The 21,119-nt window shown below is 47.4% G+C and overlaps 2 protein-coding genes across 3 annotated transcripts; one reads left to right on the top strand and one right to left on the bottom strand.

The window, feature by feature from the left end:
- Nucleotides 1–34: 34 nt before the first annotated feature.
- Nucleotides 35–7,415, bottom strand: ccdc124 (coiled-coil domain containing 124). The gene is given in 10 exon segments (XM_077004412.1): nucleotides 35–446; nucleotides 449–500; nucleotides 502–563; nucleotides 566–606; nucleotides 1,815–1,912; nucleotides 2,265–2,338; nucleotides 2,341–2,445; nucleotides 2,622–2,625; nucleotides 5,922–6,093; nucleotides 7,264–7,415. Coding segments are annotated over 9 exon segments (723 nt in total). The 5' UTR covers nucleotides 6,081–6,093; nucleotides 7,264–7,415; the 3' UTR covers nucleotides 35–318.
- An 804-nt stretch (nucleotides 7,416–8,219) lies between these two features.
- On the top strand, nucleotides 8,220–21,067 carry slc5a5 (solute carrier family 5 member 5). 2 transcript variants are annotated; one of them, XM_077004409.1, is made up of 16 exons: nucleotides 8,220–8,380; nucleotides 8,467–9,091; nucleotides 9,356–9,421; nucleotides 9,550–9,601; nucleotides 9,875–9,942; nucleotides 10,257–10,411; nucleotides 10,561–10,701; nucleotides 11,633–11,777; nucleotides 12,576–12,664; nucleotides 18,696–18,808; nucleotides 19,077–19,147; nucleotides 19,486–19,572; nucleotides 19,846–20,048; nucleotides 20,248–20,351; nucleotides 20,471–20,547; nucleotides 20,628–21,067. In XM_077004409.1, the coding sequence occupies exons 2-16, from the start codon at nucleotides 8,726–8,728 to the stop codon at nucleotides 20,754–20,756; spliced, it is 1,866 nt and encodes a 621-aa protein (XP_076860524.1). In that variant the 5' UTR covers nucleotides 8,220–8,380; nucleotides 8,467–8,725; the 3' UTR covers nucleotides 20,757–21,067. The 2 variants fall into 2 exon arrangements, with proteins under 2 accessions (XP_076860524.1, XP_076860525.1); XM_077004410.1 differs by having other exon boundaries at nucleotides 8,222–8,380; nucleotides 11,648–11,777.
- The last annotated feature ends 52 nt before the right edge of the window (nucleotides 21,068–21,119 follow it).

Raw genomic sequence — 21,119 nt, 5'->3', positions numbered from 1 at the left:
CCATATCCCGCAACAACTCAAACACATTTGTTACTCAAGTGCACTCATTTATTCTTTTTAAAATACAAACAAACGCAAACACACACACACACACACACACTCTCACTCACTATCTTCTCCATCTCATTTTTATTTCCTTACTTTCAGCCTAGCCTGAGATGGTTCAGACCTTCTGATCACTGGAGTGGCTCACAGACCTATGATGATGGCACGTTTGCACTTTGACATGAGGGAAGTTAATCTGCAGTGTCCTCTGGGGTTAGGAGGGGGCCCAAAGACAGGGAACATCCTGACTGTGTTTGTCTTAACTGTGTTTTTCTATGAAAAACTCGATCTGGCTGGGGTGGGTCCCTCACGCCCTGCGGGCGCCTCTGTCTCTGGGCTGCTGGAGGCTCTGTAGTCGGTTACTTTTGCGTTATAGGCGGTGAAGCGCTGGTTGAGCGGGTCTCTGGAGACTTGGCCCACTCCTTCTTCAGCTGCTGTTTGAGCTGAGACAGACGCCATGTTGGGGTTCTCCACCTTCAAGCGTGGCATGTTGGCCTCCTCGAAGGCCGTGTATGCCACCTCATCCGCCTCTCCGGGTGGCGGTCCAGATCCTCCTTAGTGCTGCAAACACACACACACTGAACTAGGCACTCCACATACCACCTTTTAAATCAAAGACCACACAGTCTGCACCTATGACAAACAAATCAATAGTCACTTAATGAGAGCACACACACTGTTGTTGTAGGTACACACACACACTGCTCTTATTGTTGACCTCTCAGTAAGGCGCTGCAGTACTACTACTGACCACTGACAGTGGTGGCATTGTTCAGACAATCCAGTTTGACAGTAGGACTCTACTCACTCTGGGGTTTAAGGGAACATTCAGTGAAGGATTCACTTATTCAGTGCTTGTGTTGTATCAGCAGGGTCTAACAACCTATGCACTGGAATACAACCCCAGAAAACTTGAAATGTGCCATATTTGTCAAATGTGATTTTTCAACCACAATCGAAATTTGTCCACATTTACCCATCTGTGCAGTTAGAACACAAACATACACTAGTGGTTACTAGGGGGCTGTGGTGCACACGTGTTTAACCACACCACACACCACATTTAAAATAAGAGGTAAAACAGACTGCTCAGATTTGCCCTTCTTGTCAGGAGGGGACAATTACACCCATGTCTGAGATCCCTCTGCAAAGGGGTGCCATCTTTCTCCCACAGGCCACAGGCTTACAAGTTCTATGTGGGATGCTAAGAGCTAAGCAGAGATCTCACGGTCCAGCGCACGCACGCACGCACGCACACACACACACACCAGCTGGAAGTGCAAAGTTTATTTTTTATGGCACCATCCCAGATACGGTTGGTGAAAACCTGTGTGTGTGCTAATGAACCTGGGTAAGTATTTACAATAGAATTATGTTTGTTTCCTTGGTTATTTAGCATTAGCTAATGCCAGAAACGGAGGTAATATATTAGATGTGATTTTCTAAAGGTATTACATCAACTGCTGCAGATTCCACAATAACGTCTATGGAATTAGTTATGCAATCAAGTCTCTTTAAGATGAAGGTCAACACCACCAATGAGAGTTAAATTATATGAATTTCTTAATTTCTTGTAGATTTTATGAAGACTGACAAGTTTAGGACTTAGCCTGAGTCACAGAGGCCAATTGCCCACAAACCCCCCCCCCCCCCCCCCCCCCCCCCCCCCCGCAGCCACACCCCTTCTCACCCTGCCCCACATGCAAGAAGTATGAGCTTAATTTCCTACGTTCCAGTATGGCTGAACACAGCCCTAACTCAGGCCTCACCTCAGCACAGCGATGGCGTCCTCGATGGTGCGTGCGGAGCCCTCTTCCTGAACCAGGTGGTTAATATTCTCCTCTAGTGGCGTCTCCAAGTGACTCTTCTCTGCTGGAGAGAAATACACAGGGGTGGAGGGACAGGTCAACGCAGCGAGGGGGGAGGAGAACAGGATCTCGCTCCCTGAAGATAAACTTCAGACATCCGCACGTGTGCAGTTCCTCCATTCCACCACCGGGGCCGGATTTACGTGGAGTTTAGTGCTGCCTAACGATTATTTCCCATGTCATTCCGTTATATTACTGTTCTGTGAATCCTGAGCTACCGAAGGCTGCCGCATGGGGGGGGGGGGGGGGGGGGGGGGGGGGGGGGGGCAAGTTCTAGTTCTGCTTATGCATTAGATTTTTCTTCTTCTGCCTCCTTGCCCCTTACAGGTGTGTTGTGGGCGGAGCCATCACTCACCTTTCTCCTTGAGCTCTCGCGGCACCCTGCTCCCGGAGGCTCTCCTCGATCTGGGCTCGCGTTACCTTCCAGAAGCCTCTCTGCCCTGTCTGCCTGGCAGTCTTGAGTCCTCCTCCTCTAGGAGGCGCTGGTTCTCACGTCTTCTCTCCAGCGCCTCCAAACGCTTCTTCTTCTCCGCTCATCCTGCACACACCAGGGTTCGGGTTAGACAAACAGACAGACAGATAGACAGACAGAAGAAACGTATACTCCATTCTTATAGCTACTCAAGTTTGTCACTATTTAGACAGTTGAAGTTTCGCAGCATTTTTCCAGTTTCTGTAGTTTAAAAGGATATTTTTCTTGCTACACACAATCCTCATCGATACTAATGGGCACCCAATGTGGTCCATACATTACCCTAGACAACCCCCCCCCCCCCCCCCCACACACACAGGGTATGGACCGATTCACGTATTTCACTTCCGATACGGATATCTGACGCTTAGTATCGGCCGATACTGATCTGATAGAATAAAACAGTGCTGAATCGACTTAAAAAAAATTTTTTAAACACAGACATACTGAATTACAAGTTTATTGAAAACTCTGCACCAGTATAGCAACACTTAAACACACATAAAAACATGTAAAAACAAAACAACTTGCATTTGTTCAGTCAGTGCAATTATGAATATAACATTGAATGTAAAATAAATAATACCAAAGAACCTGAAACTGACAAAAACAATAGGTTCAACAACTTTGGTCAAACATGAAAAACAAACTGCAAGAAACCTTTGAAATGGTTCAAGAATTCTAAATATAATTTAAAATAAATAAAGAGATGAAATAAGAGAAACAGCAATACCTATGCAGCTAGTTTGCTAGCGCAGACATCACGCAGAGCACAAAGCATGTATGGAATATTGTTGTTTTTTAGCTTTCTGCCATAGACCGACAGACCACTGCTCTTTATTTTATTTTTTAATTTATTTCTGTAAGTAACGCATTCAATGAGCTTTGGACAACTCACCAGTTCATGTATGAACAGTCAAGTAGTGCTGGAGCCCAGGTTAATTTTGGTCAACCAGCAAATAAACCGACTAAGTGGAATACCACCAGCACAAGTACGAGTCAGCGATTCACCTCTCCTCTGTGTGCTTCGTGTTTCACTCGCCTGTTAACTGTCCAAGTTCACTTCTATCCGGGACAGAGTGGATATTTAAGGTTGAACTAACTCCGAAAAGCGTTACAAGCATAGAATTAGACTGAATAGATCTGTTTTTATGGATCGGTCACATTGTCACCGATACCCAATCTAGATTTTTTTCCAATATCGGGACCGATACAGATATTTATATCGGAATCGGTGCATCCCTACACACACACACACACACACACACACACACACACACACACACACACATTTACGGCATTTAGCAGATGCTCTAATCCAGAGCAACTTACAAAGTGCTTTGCTTCTGATCACAGAATACATCCTAGGTAATAGTACGGATAGGCCAGAATTCAAGACACTATTGAGTCAGACTATTACTAAACTACAGGAGTCAATATCATTACCTAGTGTTTTGCAAGTTAGGCATTTGCCAAGAAGCACAAGTAACCATAGACAGACATACAATTTAAGAACAATGGCAAGTGGTATCAGCTGTGTTAGTGTTCTGGTAAGAACTCAACAAACAGGTGAGTCTTCAGTCTACGCTTGAAGATAGCAATAGACTCTGCAGTCCTAGCAGCTAATGGAAGATCGTTCCACCATCTTGGAGCCAGGATGGAGAATAGTCTGGAGCTTTGTCTTCCATGACACACGCACACACCACCTCAGACCCAGAGCTCAAGAGGTACTAATCCCAGAGCCAGTCACAACTTTCCTGCGCTGCACTACTGGATCCCAGTAGGTCCATTATTAGATACACGTCCTAATTCCATTCCTGCATATTTATGCCACAACGTCTGCCAGGAGATTAGAAAAACAAGCAATTAAACTCAAGGCCATTCTGTGTCACCTTCTCCCAGCTACAGGAAGTGACATCAAATAGTAATAGATGACAGAAAATCCTGCAGGTATTGTGTGTGTATACGCACGTGCGCATGCGCGCGCACACACACACACACACACACACACACACACACACACACACACACACACACACACACCCACCCTTCCACCTCAGACTGGAGGGACCCCTGAGGCATTGCTGCCTCACTAACACAGTTAAATCGAGGTGTTCTCTGTCTCCAGAGACGTGCACGTTGCCCAAAATAGCGCCACGAGCCCTACATTTGAGCGAGATCCGACTCACGAAGGGCCGTCCTCCTGCTCACGAGGAAGAGGCGTGTCTGCGCGGGCGTGCGGGGCCGAGCGCGGCGGGTAATTAGCAGAGTGGCTGTGCTGGCAGGCGTGGTGGAACACAGGGGGCCCGCGGCCCGTCCCAGGATCAGGTGACGCAGGCCCGGAGAAACAGGAGCACGGCAGGAACACGCCAGCAGGAAGTCCACACTACACTTAACGAGGGGCACCAGAACACCTGCCAACATGGCCAGTGACAACCTCTCAGTCACCACACACTCAATAATACATCAGAGAGAGAGAGAGAGAGAGAGAGAGAGAGAGAGAGAACTGCTGAGTTTAAAGATAACATTCACAAGGTTAACACACACGCACACAGACACACTCACATACACAGACACACACGTGCACATACTCAAAAGCAGCCTCACCCAGTGCAGTCAACAAAGGCTACAGGTGAGAGGTCACACCAGGGACTGATAATACTGACCACAGTAAGAGTATGACAAACTGACAAACCAACACTCAGATAATCTAAAAATAGGCCAATCACAGCAAAGCACTCAGATGAAAGGAGTCCCGTCAAAGGCCGGCTCTCAGAGCAAAGACAACTGGGTCAATCAAAGAGAGCAGAGACACACCTCAGCACTAAAATAAGCGTCTCCAAGGAGACGCACACTGGCAGGTAAAAGACTTGGAAACAGGCAGAGAGGCAGAGAGAGAGAGAGAGAGAGAGGCAGAGAGAGAGAGAGAGAGAGAGAGAGAGAGAGAGAGAGAGAGAGAGAGAGAGAGAGAGAGAGAGAGAGAGAGAGAGAGAGAGAGAATCACTGCAGGGAAAAAGGCAACATGACAAGGAGAGAGAACAGACATGACTGGAGATCAGAAGAGGTGGAGTTTTACCACAGCCTCCTTTCCAGGCATCAAGCCCTGCTTCAACACCCCTGCATCAACACCCCTGCTTCAGCACGGCTGCATCGCAAGAGTCACGTGTCCTCAGCTACATTGGACAGGTGGGTGGGGCCAAACGGGAGAAATGTCTCTGCCATGGGTGAGCGTTCTCGCGAGACACATCTGCCTCAGTCTCAACTTTCAGAGCATCACTTCAGACATTAGCACTTTTACCAGAGAGCATAACGTGACCTCCACAGCACAAGACTGGAGAAGAGGATCATTACCGCCCTCCAGTGGTCATTAGTTGAGAAGCAGCACTTTGTGTCTGCAGTCACATTTGTAAGCACAGTGAGGTGTTATTCCTTTCCAACAGTCTGATGGAAGGGGTGGAGGGTTTGTGGAGGTGAGGGTGGAGGTGTGGGTGTGTGTGGAGGTGAGGATGTGTGTGGAGGTGAGGGTGGAGTCTGACCTTTCTCTGGCCCTTCTTCAGCACGTGTTTGTCGTGGTCCTCCCACAGCGCGTCCTCCTGCTCCTGCTGTTTACGAGCGTCGGCTGCAGCGCGAGCCTCCGCCTTACGGGCCCGGGCCACCACCGCCTTAGAGTTCTCACCCTGGAACTTCTTAGGCATCACTGGGACAACTCTGTAGTGTCTCACACACACACACACACACACATGCGCACGCACGCACACACACACACACACACATAAATATATATATATATATATATATATATATATATATATATATATATATATATATATATATATATATATATATATATATTAACACCAACACTGATTTAAACGTACACCAGAAATATATTACACCAGAGCGGCTCCACCCACCCAGGTGTAGTGTAGCTCAGACACCTGAGAAGCAGCACTAACTGTATTCAGAGCTTATAACCACTGAGCCACACAAAGCCCCTGATCAATAATGTACATCCTACATAGTGTCAGGTCATAGGTCATAGGTGTACACCACAACAAAACCTCTGAACAGAGGGCTGACTGCAATACGAGTAGCCACAACACAAGAACTACAAAGATGTCCAACACTACTGGGTTACAGCATGGAGCAGAAAACCCCAGCCAGCCAGAACCTTCTGGGTGGGTTGGAGACATTAGTACAAATAAATAACATCTCTACCAGAAGGAATTGTTATGCAACCCCCGCCCCCCCCCCCCAAGAGAGATTGTTGGGCCTCACACAACCACCGGCCCATATCCGAGAGGACTGGACCGGCCCGCACAAACATCCAAAGTGCCGTAACTAGCAAAGACTGAGTGTGAGTGTGATGAAGATGTGAGGTGTTCAGGAACCTGTGACTCCACTGATCCTACTGAGAGAGCCGGATACGACCAGACCATACAGGACCATACTGGGTCATAGCGGGTCATACCGGACCATACTGGGTCATACTGGACCGTACTGTGTTATAGCGGGCCATAGCGCAGTAACTGTAGCGAAAGGGACGGACTCGGAACCAAAGCAAACACAGCAACACCAGAAGGACTAACACCATTAGTATAATTTATCAACACACCCAGTCGTTTTCTTTTTTAATAAATAAGGGTAATAACGAGTCGCGCGCACGTTTCGGCACCGCCGCGCGCTCCAGCCGAACCTCGCTGGTGATTGAACGCACTAGCAGGTGATGTGGCTAACACCATCAGCGCGTCTGAAACCACCACCTGTACATCTCATGTATAGGTGAACAACCGTCGGCTTGTTGTACCCGAACCCTAAACGCCCTTCACGGCCCGTTTTACCCCGTAATTCCCACTGTTATGCTACATTTTCACCAACCTGTCGGAGCTCCAGTCTGCTGCGGTGTTAATTTCTTCTTCGCTAATAGCTGAACAATGTAGCGCTTGATATTGTTACTGCCACCTGGCGGCTGTGCGGCCACAGTGCAGACTCACGGCCTCCCCCACTAACGTTCCTGCCAACAGGCCTGCTGTAGACCCGACCGGGCACACTCACTCAACATATGTTCGTGCTGCTCTGTGGTCGTCGCAATGCTGCATTCTAAACATAATGTATGAAGGTTTTAGAAAGAAACAGCGAAGACAACTAAAAAATGAGCATCCTTTAGAAAATCACGATTTTCTGTCTGTATCCCATAAAGAAGAGTTTGTTTCATTGTTTGTTTCACAGTTTTTTTCATTTCATTTTACTTGTTTGTGTTCATGGCCAGCAGTGCAGCACCGCTGATGTCATCACTTGTGCTCTCCAAGGTTTAGTATGTACTCTTCTCCAGTCATGGACATCGACTTGTGAAGAATCTTGGTCATTTGCCAGTGAGTTTAATCAGGTTAGTTAACTCTGCAATGACCCCTTCCAGTTCTACTCCAGTGCTGGAGGTAGTAGGTATGGATGCAGAGAGGTTTGTATCCTCCATAATTCTCCACCTATTCTTACCCCAGTGTTTAACCCACATTAGCCCCCTGCACTACAAATAAAAGCATCTACATTGTGTGGGTCCCCCACCACGGACATTACCCAAAGTGCCTCAGACCCCAACACCTTCACCCTCCTGCTCAGCATTGTTTACTCTGCCCAGCACCCCCAGTCCCGCCCTTGGCCTGTCCCAGTCCTGCCCCCGCCCACCTCTAGCCTGCCCCTGCCCCACCCCTGCCCTGCCCCTAATTTGCTGAGTGCTGTGGTCCCTGAAGTGGTTCTTGTGCAGTCTGGTGGAGCAACACTCATCTGCTCCTCATCTGCACTCTCTCTCTCTCTCTCTCTCTCTCTCTCTCTCTCTCTCTCTCTCTCTCTCTCTCTCTTCATGCAGTCACAGCCTAGTGACAGCCTCCCTGTCTCACCACCTGTCTCAGCACCTGTCTCAGCCCCTCCTGTCCCTGCATGCCAAACTCTGGCCCGTCAGCTGGATTGCGGGTGAACAGACATCTAAAGAGAAGCAGAGGTAAGAGCTTCGTTCTTTGCTGTTTCGACTGTCTTTCGCTCAATTAGGTGTGGTACTATTTTACAAATTTTCCTTCTCTTGTGCAGGTCCAACATGTCCTAAACGAGACTGTAGAACGGTGACAGGGCACCAATGCTTAACATCTTAGAAGTGAAATGTTTCCTGTGTGAAACCTTTCCTATGTTGTATTGCTGTGCTAATTAGATCTGAAGTTTAACTTTGAACAGCAGAGCAGTGAGTTTGTCGTAATAAGGCAGGAGGTTGAAGAAGAATGTTAATATCTGTTTGAGCAGCTCCACTCCCTAGGAACCGGAGAGCTCCACCCGGACCACATCGTGGAGCAGGATGGATATCGGGAGGAATCCAAAGACAGACGGACAGGGATTCAGCCTGGCTGATTATGTCGTATTTGCCATCATGCTCCTGGGCTCCTTGGCCATTGGTCTAGGCCAGTCTCTGCGGAGGACTGCAGGGGTCTCGGAGGTGGAGCACTTCTTTATGGGGGGCCGGCGCATGGCTGCAGTGCCCGTGGGCATGTCTCTGTGTGCCAGTTTCATGTCTGCCGTGCAGGTGCTGGGCGTGCCGGCGGAGGTCTATCTGTATGGCCTGAAGTTCCTCTATATGTGTCTGGGCCAAACGCTGAACTCCCTGCTCACTGCCGTGCTGTTCCTGCCTGTCTTCTACCGCCTACGCATCACCAGCGCCCACCAGGTGTTTAACACATGCACACACACACACACACACACACACACACACACACACACACACACACACACACACACACACACACGGCTGTGTCAGGCAGAGGACATTCCTCCTCACTGCTGAATGTCAAGAATTAGGAGATGGAGAGTGAAGCTGTTTGCAGTTTGAGATCAAACGTGTTTTATCTATTGTGATTTAAGACTGTGTGTGTGTGTGTGTGTGTGTGTGTGTGTGTGTGTGTGTGTGTGTGTGTGTGTGTGTGTGTGTTAGTATCTGAAAATGAGATTTGGCAGAGGAATGCAGCTACTTGGGAGTTTGCAGTTTCTCATAGCAACAGTAAGATACAATTTTACAGCTTGTTCACTTCACCTGCATGTTCTTTAGTGGAGTACTTCATACTGTGGAACAATACTCCAACACTACTCTAACACTCCCTCTCTGGTCCCTAATGCCTCTCTCCTCAGCTGCTTTACACAGGAATTGTTATCTTGGCTCCTGCCCTCATACTGAATCAAGGTAGCGTTTGGTGAGAATGTGTATACACCTGTGAGAGTGTCCATGATAACACACACATAACCTTGAGAATGTGTATATACCTGTGAGAGTGTCTATGGTGAGGCACACACACAACCTTGATGAAAATATTTATTGCCTAATCATTCTAATATGATTTATTGTTACTCATAATGTTTAGAGACTGCCACATCTTTAATAATAGAAAGAGCTTAAAGGTCTAAGAATGTGAAAAGTGTGTAAATTTTTGTTTTTTGTTTTTTTTGTGTGATACAGCTACAGGGTTGAATATGTGGGCATCTCTTTTCTCCACTGGATTCATCTGTACCTTCTACACAACTGTGGTGAGCACTGCAGACTGAAACCCTCCTGGTACCCTGAATGCTCTTACACACCCACTGGCAGAGCATTAGTCTATCAGAGCATTAGTCTATCAGAGCATTAGCCTATCAGACCCTTAGTCTATCAGAGCCATAGCCTATCATAGTATTAGCTTATCAGAGCCTTAGCCAAGCAGCACATCAGATGAAACGGCACCTTAACTCTAGCCTTCATCTAGATCACCTGTTATGAGATAGAAATACTAAAAATGAAATAAGCAGGCCCCAGCTAAGCAGGTGATGTGTGTGGTAATGCGGAGTGTCTCCTCGTTCTGCAGGGAGGACTCAGGGCGGTGGTGTGGACAGATGTGTTTCAGGTAGCCATCATGCTCTCCGGCTTCATTGTGGTGTTTACATATGGCACCTTCCTGGTTGGAGGTCCCGCCAAGGTTCTGGAGATCGCCACCAACGGCTCCCGGATCAACTTCAACGAGTACGAGAACGTTGAAGATCAGAATGAGTCTTCTTATCACGACTGTCACTGAACAATAAACATCAGCCATGTTGTTCATCTCATTCCCTCTGTCACACTATTCTGCTTTTCTCTCTCTCTCTCTCTCTCTCTCTCTCTCATGCACCCAGCTTTGGCTTTGATCCTCAGAGACGTTACTCATTCTGGAGTTTCACAGTTGGAGGGACGATGGTGTGGTTGTCCATGTATGCTGCCAACCAGGCCCAGGTGCAACGCTACATCTCCTGCAGGACAGAGAGGCAGGCACAGTGGTGAGAGCAGAGCGCCCCCTATCCAGCTTCATGAGCATGGCAGCCAGATGTCTCATGCCATGATCAAATTAACCTAAGCTTAAGGTTAAGACAGAGGTACAATGGTTCTATTTCTTCATTTATTTTTTTTATGTTCATGTTTTAACCCTTAAACCAATATTATTGCCAAAAGTACTTACCTCATTTACTTGAATTACCTAAAGGTAGGTCATCCCTGAGGTCACCCCTTGGGATATATTCCATTAGTATAGTTCCACGAACCACAGACTGACCCCATGGTCTCCACTCACCACTGTGCATAAAGTATAAAATGTGAATACCTGTTGCTCTGACTACAGCGTGTGGTGTAATTGTGTGGCATGTTTGTGTTTCGAGGTGTATTTCTGTCTGTGTGAACCAGGTGATTCTGTTTCAGGGCTCTGTGTGTGAAACAGGTGATTCTGTGTGCGTGTGAACCAGGTGTTTGTGTTTCAGGTCTCTCTGTGTGAACCAGGTGGGTCTGTATGTGTGAACCAGGTGTTTGTGTTTCAGGGCTCTGTGTGTGAACCAGGTAGGTCTGTGTGTGTGTGAACCAGGTGTTTGTGTTTCAGGGCTCTGTGTGTGAACCAAGTGGGTCTGTGTGTGTGTGAGCCAGGTGTTTATGTTTCAGGGCTCTGTGTGTGAACCAGGTGGGTCTCTGTGTGTGTGAACCAGGTGTTTGTGTTTCAGGGCTCTGTGTGTGAACCAGGTGGGTCTGTGTGTGTGTGAACCAGGTGTTTGTGTTTCAGGGCTCTGTGTGTGAACCAGGTGGGTCTGTGTGTGTGTGAACCAGGTGTTTGTGTTTCAGGGCTCTGTGTGTGAACCAGGTGGGTCTGTGTGTGTGTGAACCAGGTGTTTGTGTTTCAGGGCTCTGTGTGTGAACCAGGTGGGTCTGTGTGTGTGTGTGAACCAGGTGTTTGTGTTTCAGGGCTCTGTGTGTGAACCAGGTGGGTCTGTGTCTGATAGTAAGCTGTGCTGCATCCTGTGGCATTGTGATGTATGCTCTCTACTCACAGTGCGACCCGCTGAAATCTGGACGGATTTCCGCCACGGATCAGGTCAGTCACCAACCTGATTTAAATGTATATCCTATAGAACCTAATAGAGCAACAGGGACAGTCATGGTCCTGTGGTAGGGAACTGGTCTTGTGACCAGAGGGTCGTGGGTTTGATTCCCAGACCTGAGGCTATGACTGAGGTGCCCTTGAGCAAGGCACCTAACCCTAACTACTCCCTGGGCTAGGGCTGCCTACCGCTCTGGGCACGTGTGCATCACAGCCCCCTAATGATCACTAGTGTGTGTGTTTGTGTGTATGTTCTAATTGCACAGATGGGTAAATGCGGAGGGCAAATTTCGATTGCAGTGAAAAATCACAATTGACAAAATATGGCACATTTCATTTCAACAGCAATGCTGGTGCTCAGGGGACACATACTGGGATTCCCAGGGTCACACACACTGGGGTTCTCAGGGGACACATGCTAGGGTTCCAGGGGACACACACTGGGGTTCCAGGGGACACATGTTCATACAGATAAACATAGAAAACATTAGAGAACCTCAGAGCACCTCACTATACCTGTTAGTCTTCATAGTCCTGGCAACATCTACAGGATGAACCTACCATTCATTACTGGTCTTTATTTGAATGTTTGAAGACCTATGGCATATAAAAGTGTAACCGCCCCCTACTTGAAGTGTGTCTGCGTCCCAAACACAGCAGACATAACCTGTTCAGCTATAGGGTGCATTCGTATCATTTGTGTCAGCTACTGTCTGATCACCATAGACACTGAAAACAACATGTCAATCTGCTGTGCGTTCTGAGCACTTTACATTCTGGTTGTGGTTGTAGTACATGCCGTACATGGTCTTGGATATTTTCCGGAATCTTCCTGGCATCCCTGGACTTTTCCTTGCCTGCGCCTATAGTGGAACTTTAAGGTACAGTATAACCCTCCTACAAGATACAGTAGAACCCCAGAAGTCGACAGTAATTCGTTCTGGAACTCGCGTCGACAACTGATGCGATCAAGTTCCGAATCGAATTTCCCCATAAGAAATAACTGAAAACCAATTAATTGGTTCTCAACCATCATTTTTTAAACCATAAATTTCCCTATTTCCCTACAAAAATTATCAATAATTACACTCTTAGGTAAGTAATACTGTTTAAAGTTAATGTTTTAACAAAATAATGTAACATATCCAATGAATTCCAATGCTAAGTACATCACATGAATGCCTTTTTCATACTTCTCTATGATCGCCTTTTTGAACTCTATTGTTGTTCTTATCATTTTCCTCTTCTGTTTTTCTGCTATATCTTTCTTGGGGCTGATGTTTGTGTCTAAAACAATACAAAAAACAAAAATACAGCAAATGTTTGGAACACAGCCTCAAAATTATTTAAAACCTATTGAACAACACTAACGCCAACTAGTGGCATGTGACCGAAGCACAAACTGTATTTTGTTTACAAAAGTCAAGTTTTGTTTGGGCTCAGACAAAATTTTCTCAAAAGTTTGCGTCAAACTTCGAATATGTTGAATACTGAGGCGGTGGAGTTCCAGGGTTCTACTGTAGTGTTTATAGACCTCAGCATCTATAACATACTGGACAGATCATGTTGTAGTTATTCAATCTCAAGACATTTAGATGTATATGTAGATTTGGATTTTGATGTGATTTATTTAGAAGTGGATTGAGATTCTGCCCTTAGAATTGAGATTTTGTTGTGGTATATTTAGATGTGAATTTAGATTTTGGTGTGGTATGTTTACATGTACATTTAGATTTAGTTGTGGTACACACCGAAAATTCCAGTGTTGAAATGACTCCCACATCTTAACACTTTTTGAGGGTTTAGATAGCACCACGCTCTGCAGAGTTAAATTAACACTTTCAAAATAATTAAATCATTTAACACTTGGTGAGAGTTACATTGTTAACTCTCAAAACAGAGTTAAAGTAACACTTTCTTTGAGATATATATACACTGCTCAAAAAAATAAAGGGAACACTCAAATAACACATCCTAGATCTGAATGAATGAAATATTCTCATTGAATATTTTGTTCTGTACAAAGTTGAATGTGCTGACAACAAAATCACACAAAAATCATCAATGGAAATCAAATTTATTAACCAATGAAGGCCTGGATTTGGAGCCACACACAAAATTAATGTGGAAGAACACACTACAGGCTGATCCAACTTTGATGTAATGTCCTTAAAACAAGTCAAAATGAGGCTCAGTATTGTGTGTGGCCTCCACGTGCCTGTATGACCTCCCTACAACGCCTGGGCATGCTCCTGATGAGGTGACGGATGGTCTCTTGAGGTATCTCCTCCCAGACCTGGATTAAAGCATCCGCCAACTCCTGGACAGTCTGTGGTGCAACGTGACGTTGCTGGATGGAGCGAGACATGTCCCCCCAGATGTGCTCAATCGGATTCAGGTCTGGGGAACGGGTGGGCCAGTCCATAGCTTCAATGCCTTCATCTTGCAGGAACTGTTGACACACTCCAGCCACATGAGGTCTAGCATTGTCCTGCATTAGGAGGAACCCAGGGCCAACCGCAACAGCATATGGTCTCACAAGGGGTCTGAGTATCTCATCTCGGTACCTAATGGCAGTCAGGCTACCTCTGGTGAGCACATGGAGGGCTGTGCGGCCCTCCAAAGAAATGCCACCCCACACCATTACTGACCCACTGCCAAACCGGTCATGCTGAAGGATGTTGCAGGCAGCAGATCGCTCTCCACGGCGTCTCCAGACTCTGTCACATGTGCTCAGTGTGAACCTGCTTTCATCTGTGAAGAGAACAAGGCCCCAGTGGCGAATTTGCAAATCCTGGTGTTCTCTGGCAAATGCCAAGCGTCCTGCACGGTGTTGGGCTGTGAGCACAACCCCATCTGTGGACGTCGGGCCCTCATACCATCTTCATGGAGTCGGTTTCTAACCGTTTGTGCAGACACATGCACATTTGTGGCCTGCTGGAGGTCATTTTGCAGGGCTCTGGCAGTGCTCCTCCTGTTCCTTCTTGCACAAAGGTGGAGGTAGCAGTCCTGCTGCTGGGTTGTTGCCCTCCTACGGCCTCCTCCACGTCTCCTGGTGTACTGGCCTGTCTCCTTGTTGCACCTCCAGCCTCTGGACACTACGCTGACAGACACAGCAAACCTTCTTGCCACAGCTCGCACTGATGTGCCATCCTGGATGAGCTGCACTACCTGAGCCACTTGTGTGGGTTGTAGAGTCCGTCTCATGCTACCACAAGTGTGAAAGCACCACCAACATTCAAAAGTGACCAAAACATCAGCCAGAAAGCATAGGTACTGAGAAGTGGTCTGTGGTCCCCACCTGCAGAACCACTCCTATATAGGGGGGGTCTTGCTAATTGCCAATAATTTCCACCTGTTGTCTATTCCATTTGCACAACAGCAGGTGAAATTGATTGTCAGTGTTGCTTCCTAAGTGGACAGTTTGATTTCACAGAAGTTTGATTTACTTGGAGTTATATTATATGTTATATTGGAGACTTATATCCTCGCCACTGTCGCCCTTGGCTTGCTCATTAGGGTTCTGGACCCGTAGTATTGTTAACCTTTTAAATCCTGTAAGGCGCTTTGTGACAACATGTGTTGTGAAAAGCGCTATACAAATAAACTTTGATTGATTGATTGATTGATTGATATTGTGTTATTTGAGTGTTCCCTTTATTTTTTTGAGCAGTGTATTTTTTAAACTATTCCAGTAATGTTAATTTCACTCCTTAGTTAGCTATTAACACTATTAAAATTAGAATAATATATTCCCATAAAAACATTGTGAAAGAAGGTACAATGTACAAACACTATATGAACTTTTGGTTTTAATATGAATATTAAAACCATTGTAGAAATTAAGTTCAGATGTGACCAGTAATGGTGCGCAAGTAAAAGAAAGACGCAACCACACCAGTCTCATTGAAAATGAAGGATTTAATGAATAAAGTGAACCAGCGCAAAACCCTTGACATAATTCAAGTAAAGGATACAATAACCAGAAGTCAACTGGTACATAGGCCTACTAGTCAACACAACTAGTCCCCGAACATAAGGGAGCCCTCACCTCTCATGGGGGCTCTTCAAGACCTGCTCACCCCATAACATCAGGGGGCTTCTACATACATAGGAGATCCCTAAAGGTCCAGAAATACTGCTCCATCTCCAACCCAAAAAATAATTACCATAATTGTAAACATAATTAGCCATGGTCCCATATGTGTAAAAATACACATATACAAATAAAGCCACACAAGGGGGAAAAAACAGAATACAAAACTGAACAGTCTTGTTATGTGTAATGTAAGTGGTCTTCAGCAGTTGGCCACATGTTGAACTAATAGTATAGCCACTGAAGACTGATGTTGTGTTCAATGTGTTTAGAGTTTTGTAAATGTGACTACAGATTGGACAAACGCATGTTAGCAGTCGTCAAAAACTGTAAAAATGATATGTTTAGATGTGAATTTAGATTTTGTACCAGTTGACTGCTGGTTGCTATTTCCTTCATTTGGAACAATGCACGGATTTTTGGTTTGCACACTTTCTATTAAACCATCCTCTTTCCCTGAGACTTGGCGTGATCGCTTCTTTTTTGAGTTGTTCACCCTGCCCGTCACAGAATAACCAGCCACCCTTTCGGAAGCCGCCTGTCTCCTTTGCTTTCTCCTTCGTTCGTGGTCATGTCTCGTGGTAAGTGTTTGTCTACGTGCTGTGTGTTTGTCGTGTTTTGTCCGAGAGAGTGTTGAGTCTGTCCCCACTCGTCCCGCCGTGTTTAAATGTTGTTTGTGTAAGACCCGTAAAATCACATGGCGGTGACTAGAGCTGGGGACCAGTAGACTCCGCTCTCGCCCAGCGAAACTACCGGTGCCTCACATTGCGCACGTCCGTTGTTCGTTATCGTCTGTATGTGTGTGTGTATGTACGTTGTGTTGTGTTTTAATAACGACGCGGACGTGAGCGGGTGTGTGTGTTTCGCTGGTGGTGTTTGTGTGTGTATGTAGACGGGTCCACCGATGCGTGCTGCGCGCTAGAATGCGTGAGACGCGAATCTCTCTGCTCCTTTCGCCTCGCTCACCCGATATCCCGTAGTGACGGGGGTGAGCGACTGCGAGCCAGAGGGACGCGTCGCTGTGGGCGTGGCGCGCAAGCCACTCGCGGATAGCTCTCTCTCTCCAAAGATCTACGGATCCCGTGGTGAAAACGGTGAGAGAGAGAGCTGGAGTGGGCGCGTCACGCTCTACAGAGTGCGCGCATCAGTGGGTCCTGTCCGTTTGTTTGTGTTCTCTGTCTTTGCGTGTTCGTTTTGTCCTAGAGTGTAGCGTGCTTTGTTTTATGTAATTCCTCTCTTGCACCCCTTTTCACTGGGTGTGGGGAGGGGCCCATTTGAGGTCCCGTGCCACCTGGCATCCTGGGTGCGTGTATGTTGTATGTTGTGTCTGTGTTTTTTGTTTTGTTGTTCCCCGGAGGGGCCCCCCCTAAATATGTTTTTGGGGGGAGCTATGGGGTTCCTGAGCCACGACATGTGGCTCAGAAGGCACTGCTCCATCAGGAGACCTGACCTTTGGGAGGGACCCCTGAGCAGGTAGGAGCCCCTGTACCCCTTTGTTGGCTGAGGATGCCTGGGGTGTATGGGCAGGGTGTCTCCTCATGCTAAGAAGGGGTCCCTTCCCCCCTGGGTAAAAGGGGGGGTCAGTGGTCAGAGCAGTGCGCGTTTTGTGTTGTGTTGTCTGTGTGCGTGCGTGTGTGTGTGATGTGTTGCAGGTCGCTCCTGGAGGTGGACTGCGGCACTCCCGGACCTAGTGGGGTCTCCAGGAGGAGACCCTCCCCTTCGAGCTCGGGGTGACCAGCATGTCCCTGATGCGGATTGCCAGGGCCCAGGTCTCTGGCGCTCCTGGGTTGGGTGGAGGAGTCCACCTTGAGATGAGGGGCCCCGGGAGGGGTTCACTCCCCAGGAGTCTGGGGTGACCCCTAGCGAAAAGGGCAGGGGTCAGCTCCGAGCGAGGAGGTAGGTTCAGGAGGTGGTTGGTAGAAGCCGTGGCCGCACCCCAGTGTGGCGGCCTGCACACATCCACACCTGTGACGTTCGTTGGGCCATGTGCTCCCGGTTCGCACTCAGCGGTGGGGCTTAAGCGGCCTAATGGCCGGTTAGGGCGCGAGGGCCCTGTGACCAACCGGGGCGTGGTTATCGTCTTGTTGACGGCCCAGTCGGTCCAGGGTCCCGCCCAGGAGGCAAGCTAACCTGTCTGTCTTTTTATGTTTTCAGCTCCAGGACTGCAGGGAACGGGTCCCTGCCTGGTCTGCGTCCTGTGACGAGGAGCTTTTATGTGTTTTGTGTTTCAGCTCAGGACGGCAGGGAACGGGTCCCTGTCTTGTCCCCGCCCTCTCGCCCCTTTGTTGTGTTTTGTGTGCTGCCACTGTAAGTCTCTCATCCGGAGGGGAGTGCGGCTTTAGTGGGGGGGTCTGTCACGTTGTGGGAGGGCCCCCTGCCGGTCACCCCCATTTACAGCGGCAGATGTCCTGTTTTTGGTCACGTGATGTTCGTCCCTCAGGTGGGCGGGACCCGTGATCCGTCTCACCTGAGGGTCGTTTGTTCGTCTATATATGTCTTGTCTTTGTACCAGTTGACTGCTGGTTATTATTTCCTTCATTTGGAACAATGCACGGGTTTTTGGTTTGCACACTTTCTATTAAACCATCCTCTTTCCCTGAGACTTGGCGTGATCGCTTCCTTTTTGAGTTGCTCACCCTGCCCGTCACAATATTTAGGTGGAAATTTAGATTTAGATGTGGTATATTTATATGTGAATTTAGATTTTAATGTGGTATATTTAGATGTAAATTTAGACTTTGGTGTGTTTATTTAGGAAATCTTTCACTTTGGCAGCTTTCCCTGTATGAGAGTTTAATTGCACCTCTGTTCTTCAGTACGGCCTCCACCAGTATCAACGCCATGGCAGTGGTTACCATGGAGGACCTCCTGAAGCCATATCTGATTGGTTCCTCGCAGAGGAAGCAGCTGTTGTTCTCCAAAGTGCTGTGTAGGCATCCGGCCGTCAGCTTCCTGTCTGATGATGTGTAGCAAGGGGCTGTAGCCCACTGTGTGCTGACTGTAGCATCTTACACCCAGCAATCACTGTCAACTTAAACAGTAGACGTTGTGTGTTTGATGTGTTGACGTTGTGTGTTGGATCTGTTGACGTGTTTGACGTGTGTTTGACATGTGTCTGACGTGTTTACGTGTGTCTGACGTGTGTCTGACGTGTGTCTGACGTGTGTTTGATGTGTTGACGTTTGTTTAACCCATAGCGTTCATGTATGGACTGAGCTGCGTGATCACAGCATCTCTCTGCTCTCTTCTGGACTGGGGCGTCCTGCAGGTGAAGCACCAACCCACACACCACACACACCCCACCCACACCCCCCCATACACCATCCCCACCCACCCACACACACCACAAACACCCACACACCACATTCACCACCCACAACACACACCGACCACCCCAACCACACACCACACCCACCTACACACCACACACACCCACATACCACACCCACCCACCATACAGACAATACCCACCCATACACCATACACACACACACACACCCATACACCATATACACACACCCATACATCATACACACCCATAACTTGCCACCAAGCTCAGCAGGTATTCCCACACCTTTAAGAGCATACCCTCTCTACCAATCACAGGGCTCATTTACGGTCATGGGCGTGGTCAGCGGCCCACTGTTAGGAGCTTTTATTCTGGGCATGTTCGTTCCAGCCACTAATAAACCAGTAAGAATTTTTATGTTGTTCACTCTCATATTGTATAGTGTCTATAGTGTTCCATTCATCTAATAATACGGAGTTATAAAATACAGCTGATTATTTTACCTTTTACCACACTGGTACACATGACCGAATTCATACATATATTTGGCTTTCAATGAGTTTAAATATTCAGATTCATTTGTATAATTAAGGTCAAACTTGAAAATGATCTCCCCCTGTAATGGTGACAGCAGAAAAGCCTCAGATTGGCCCAGATTCTATCTGCCCCTCCCCCAGGGTGTGGCCTCAGGAGTGGCGGTGGGGTTCTGTATGGCTCTGTGGCTTGCTGTGGGCAGCTCCATCTACCCTCCTAGTCCTCAGAGCATGGAAGTCCTGCCCACCAATGCTTCATCCTGTCTCCCTGGTAACACCACGCTCCACCCCACTGCACCAACCACTAGAGCAACCAGCCCCTCCTCCTCACACTCTGAACGGAGCGGGTGAGTCAAAGAGGGAGTCTTCTCGGGGCTAAAAGTTGGACATGTCTCTCAGCGTAGCTTTCATCACGGATTTCTCTGTGTAATTACACATACTTCACTCTAAGTGGCGCATGCCCTGAATGCTGTATGTGTAGATGTCTGTGTAGTCTTGATAGGAGGGGCACTGTTCTGGGGTCAGTGTGTTTATGCTCGTTTGCAGGCAGCAGGGTCTCCAGAACCTCTACTCCCTGTCGTATCTGTACTTCGGCACACTGTCCACCAGTGCCACCGTGCTGGTGGGGGTCCTGCTCAGCTTCCTGACCGGTGAGACTCACACCACCCCCATACACACCCATCACAACATCATGATGACCTTTTGACCCCAGGGTTATGACGGGAGTAAGAGTTAGGCCTGAAAGAAAGTGAGTGTTGTGTTGCTTCAGGACCTACAGCAAGAGACTCGATCCAGCCAGGCCTGCTGTGGTGGGACGTGGGTAGTGAGGCTCATCAGGACAGGGAGGTAAGTCCCCTCACACCACAGTGTGTGCCGAGACATCGGAGACCTCTGAGACATGCCTGAGGCCTCTGCCTTGTCCACAGGCTGCAGCTCTGGACCCGTGTCCTGGCCCCAGTCCCCTCAGTCCTGACCGTCCTGATCGTCCTGACACGCACGAGGGGAAAGAACAGATGCAGCTGATTGACCACGAAGTTCAGGACTCTGTTGTGTGAGAACCACATGGCATGCTGCATTCGCCTGAAGTTTAATAATATAGTGATGTAACGATATAATGTAACAATATCATGTAACAATATGATTTAATGATATAACAATATAATGTAACGATATCATGTAACAATATGATGATATAACGATATAATGTAATGATATAATGTAACGATATCATGTAACAATATGATGTAATGATATAACAATATAATGTAATGATATAATGTAACAATATGGTGTCACAATATGAAATGATGTAACAATGTGGAGTAACAAGATAAATAAAGTGTTTTACTGCAGCATGCTGAACAAATCAGAACTCCAGAAGTGCTGAACTCCAGAGCTTTTAAGTTGCCACTTATGCA

The sequence above is a fragment of the Brachyhypopomus gauderio genome, chromosome 4 (genome assembly GCF_052324685.1).
Source record: "Brachyhypopomus gauderio isolate BG-103 chromosome 4, BGAUD_0.2, whole genome shotgun sequence".
NCBI lineage: Eukaryota > Metazoa > Chordata > Actinopteri > Gymnotiformes > Hypopomidae > Brachyhypopomus > Brachyhypopomus gauderio.
The sequence above is the reverse complement of the archived record's forward strand: the minus strand, read 5'-3'. Positions and strand labels throughout refer to the sequence as shown.

Coding starts and splice junctions, on each gene's coding strand:
- slc5a5 (XM_077004409.1), top strand. CDS start 8,726: ATGGATATCGGGAGGAATCCAAAGACAGACGGACAGGGATTCAGCCTG. Junction 9,602..9,874: donor TGCCCTCATACTGAATCAAG/GTAGCGTTTGGT, acceptor TGTGTGATACAG/CTACAGGGTTGAATATGTGG. Junction 10,702..11,632: donor ACAGAGAGGCAGGCACAGTG/GTGAGAGCAGAG, acceptor TGTGTGAACCAG/GTGTTTGTGTTTCAGGGCTC.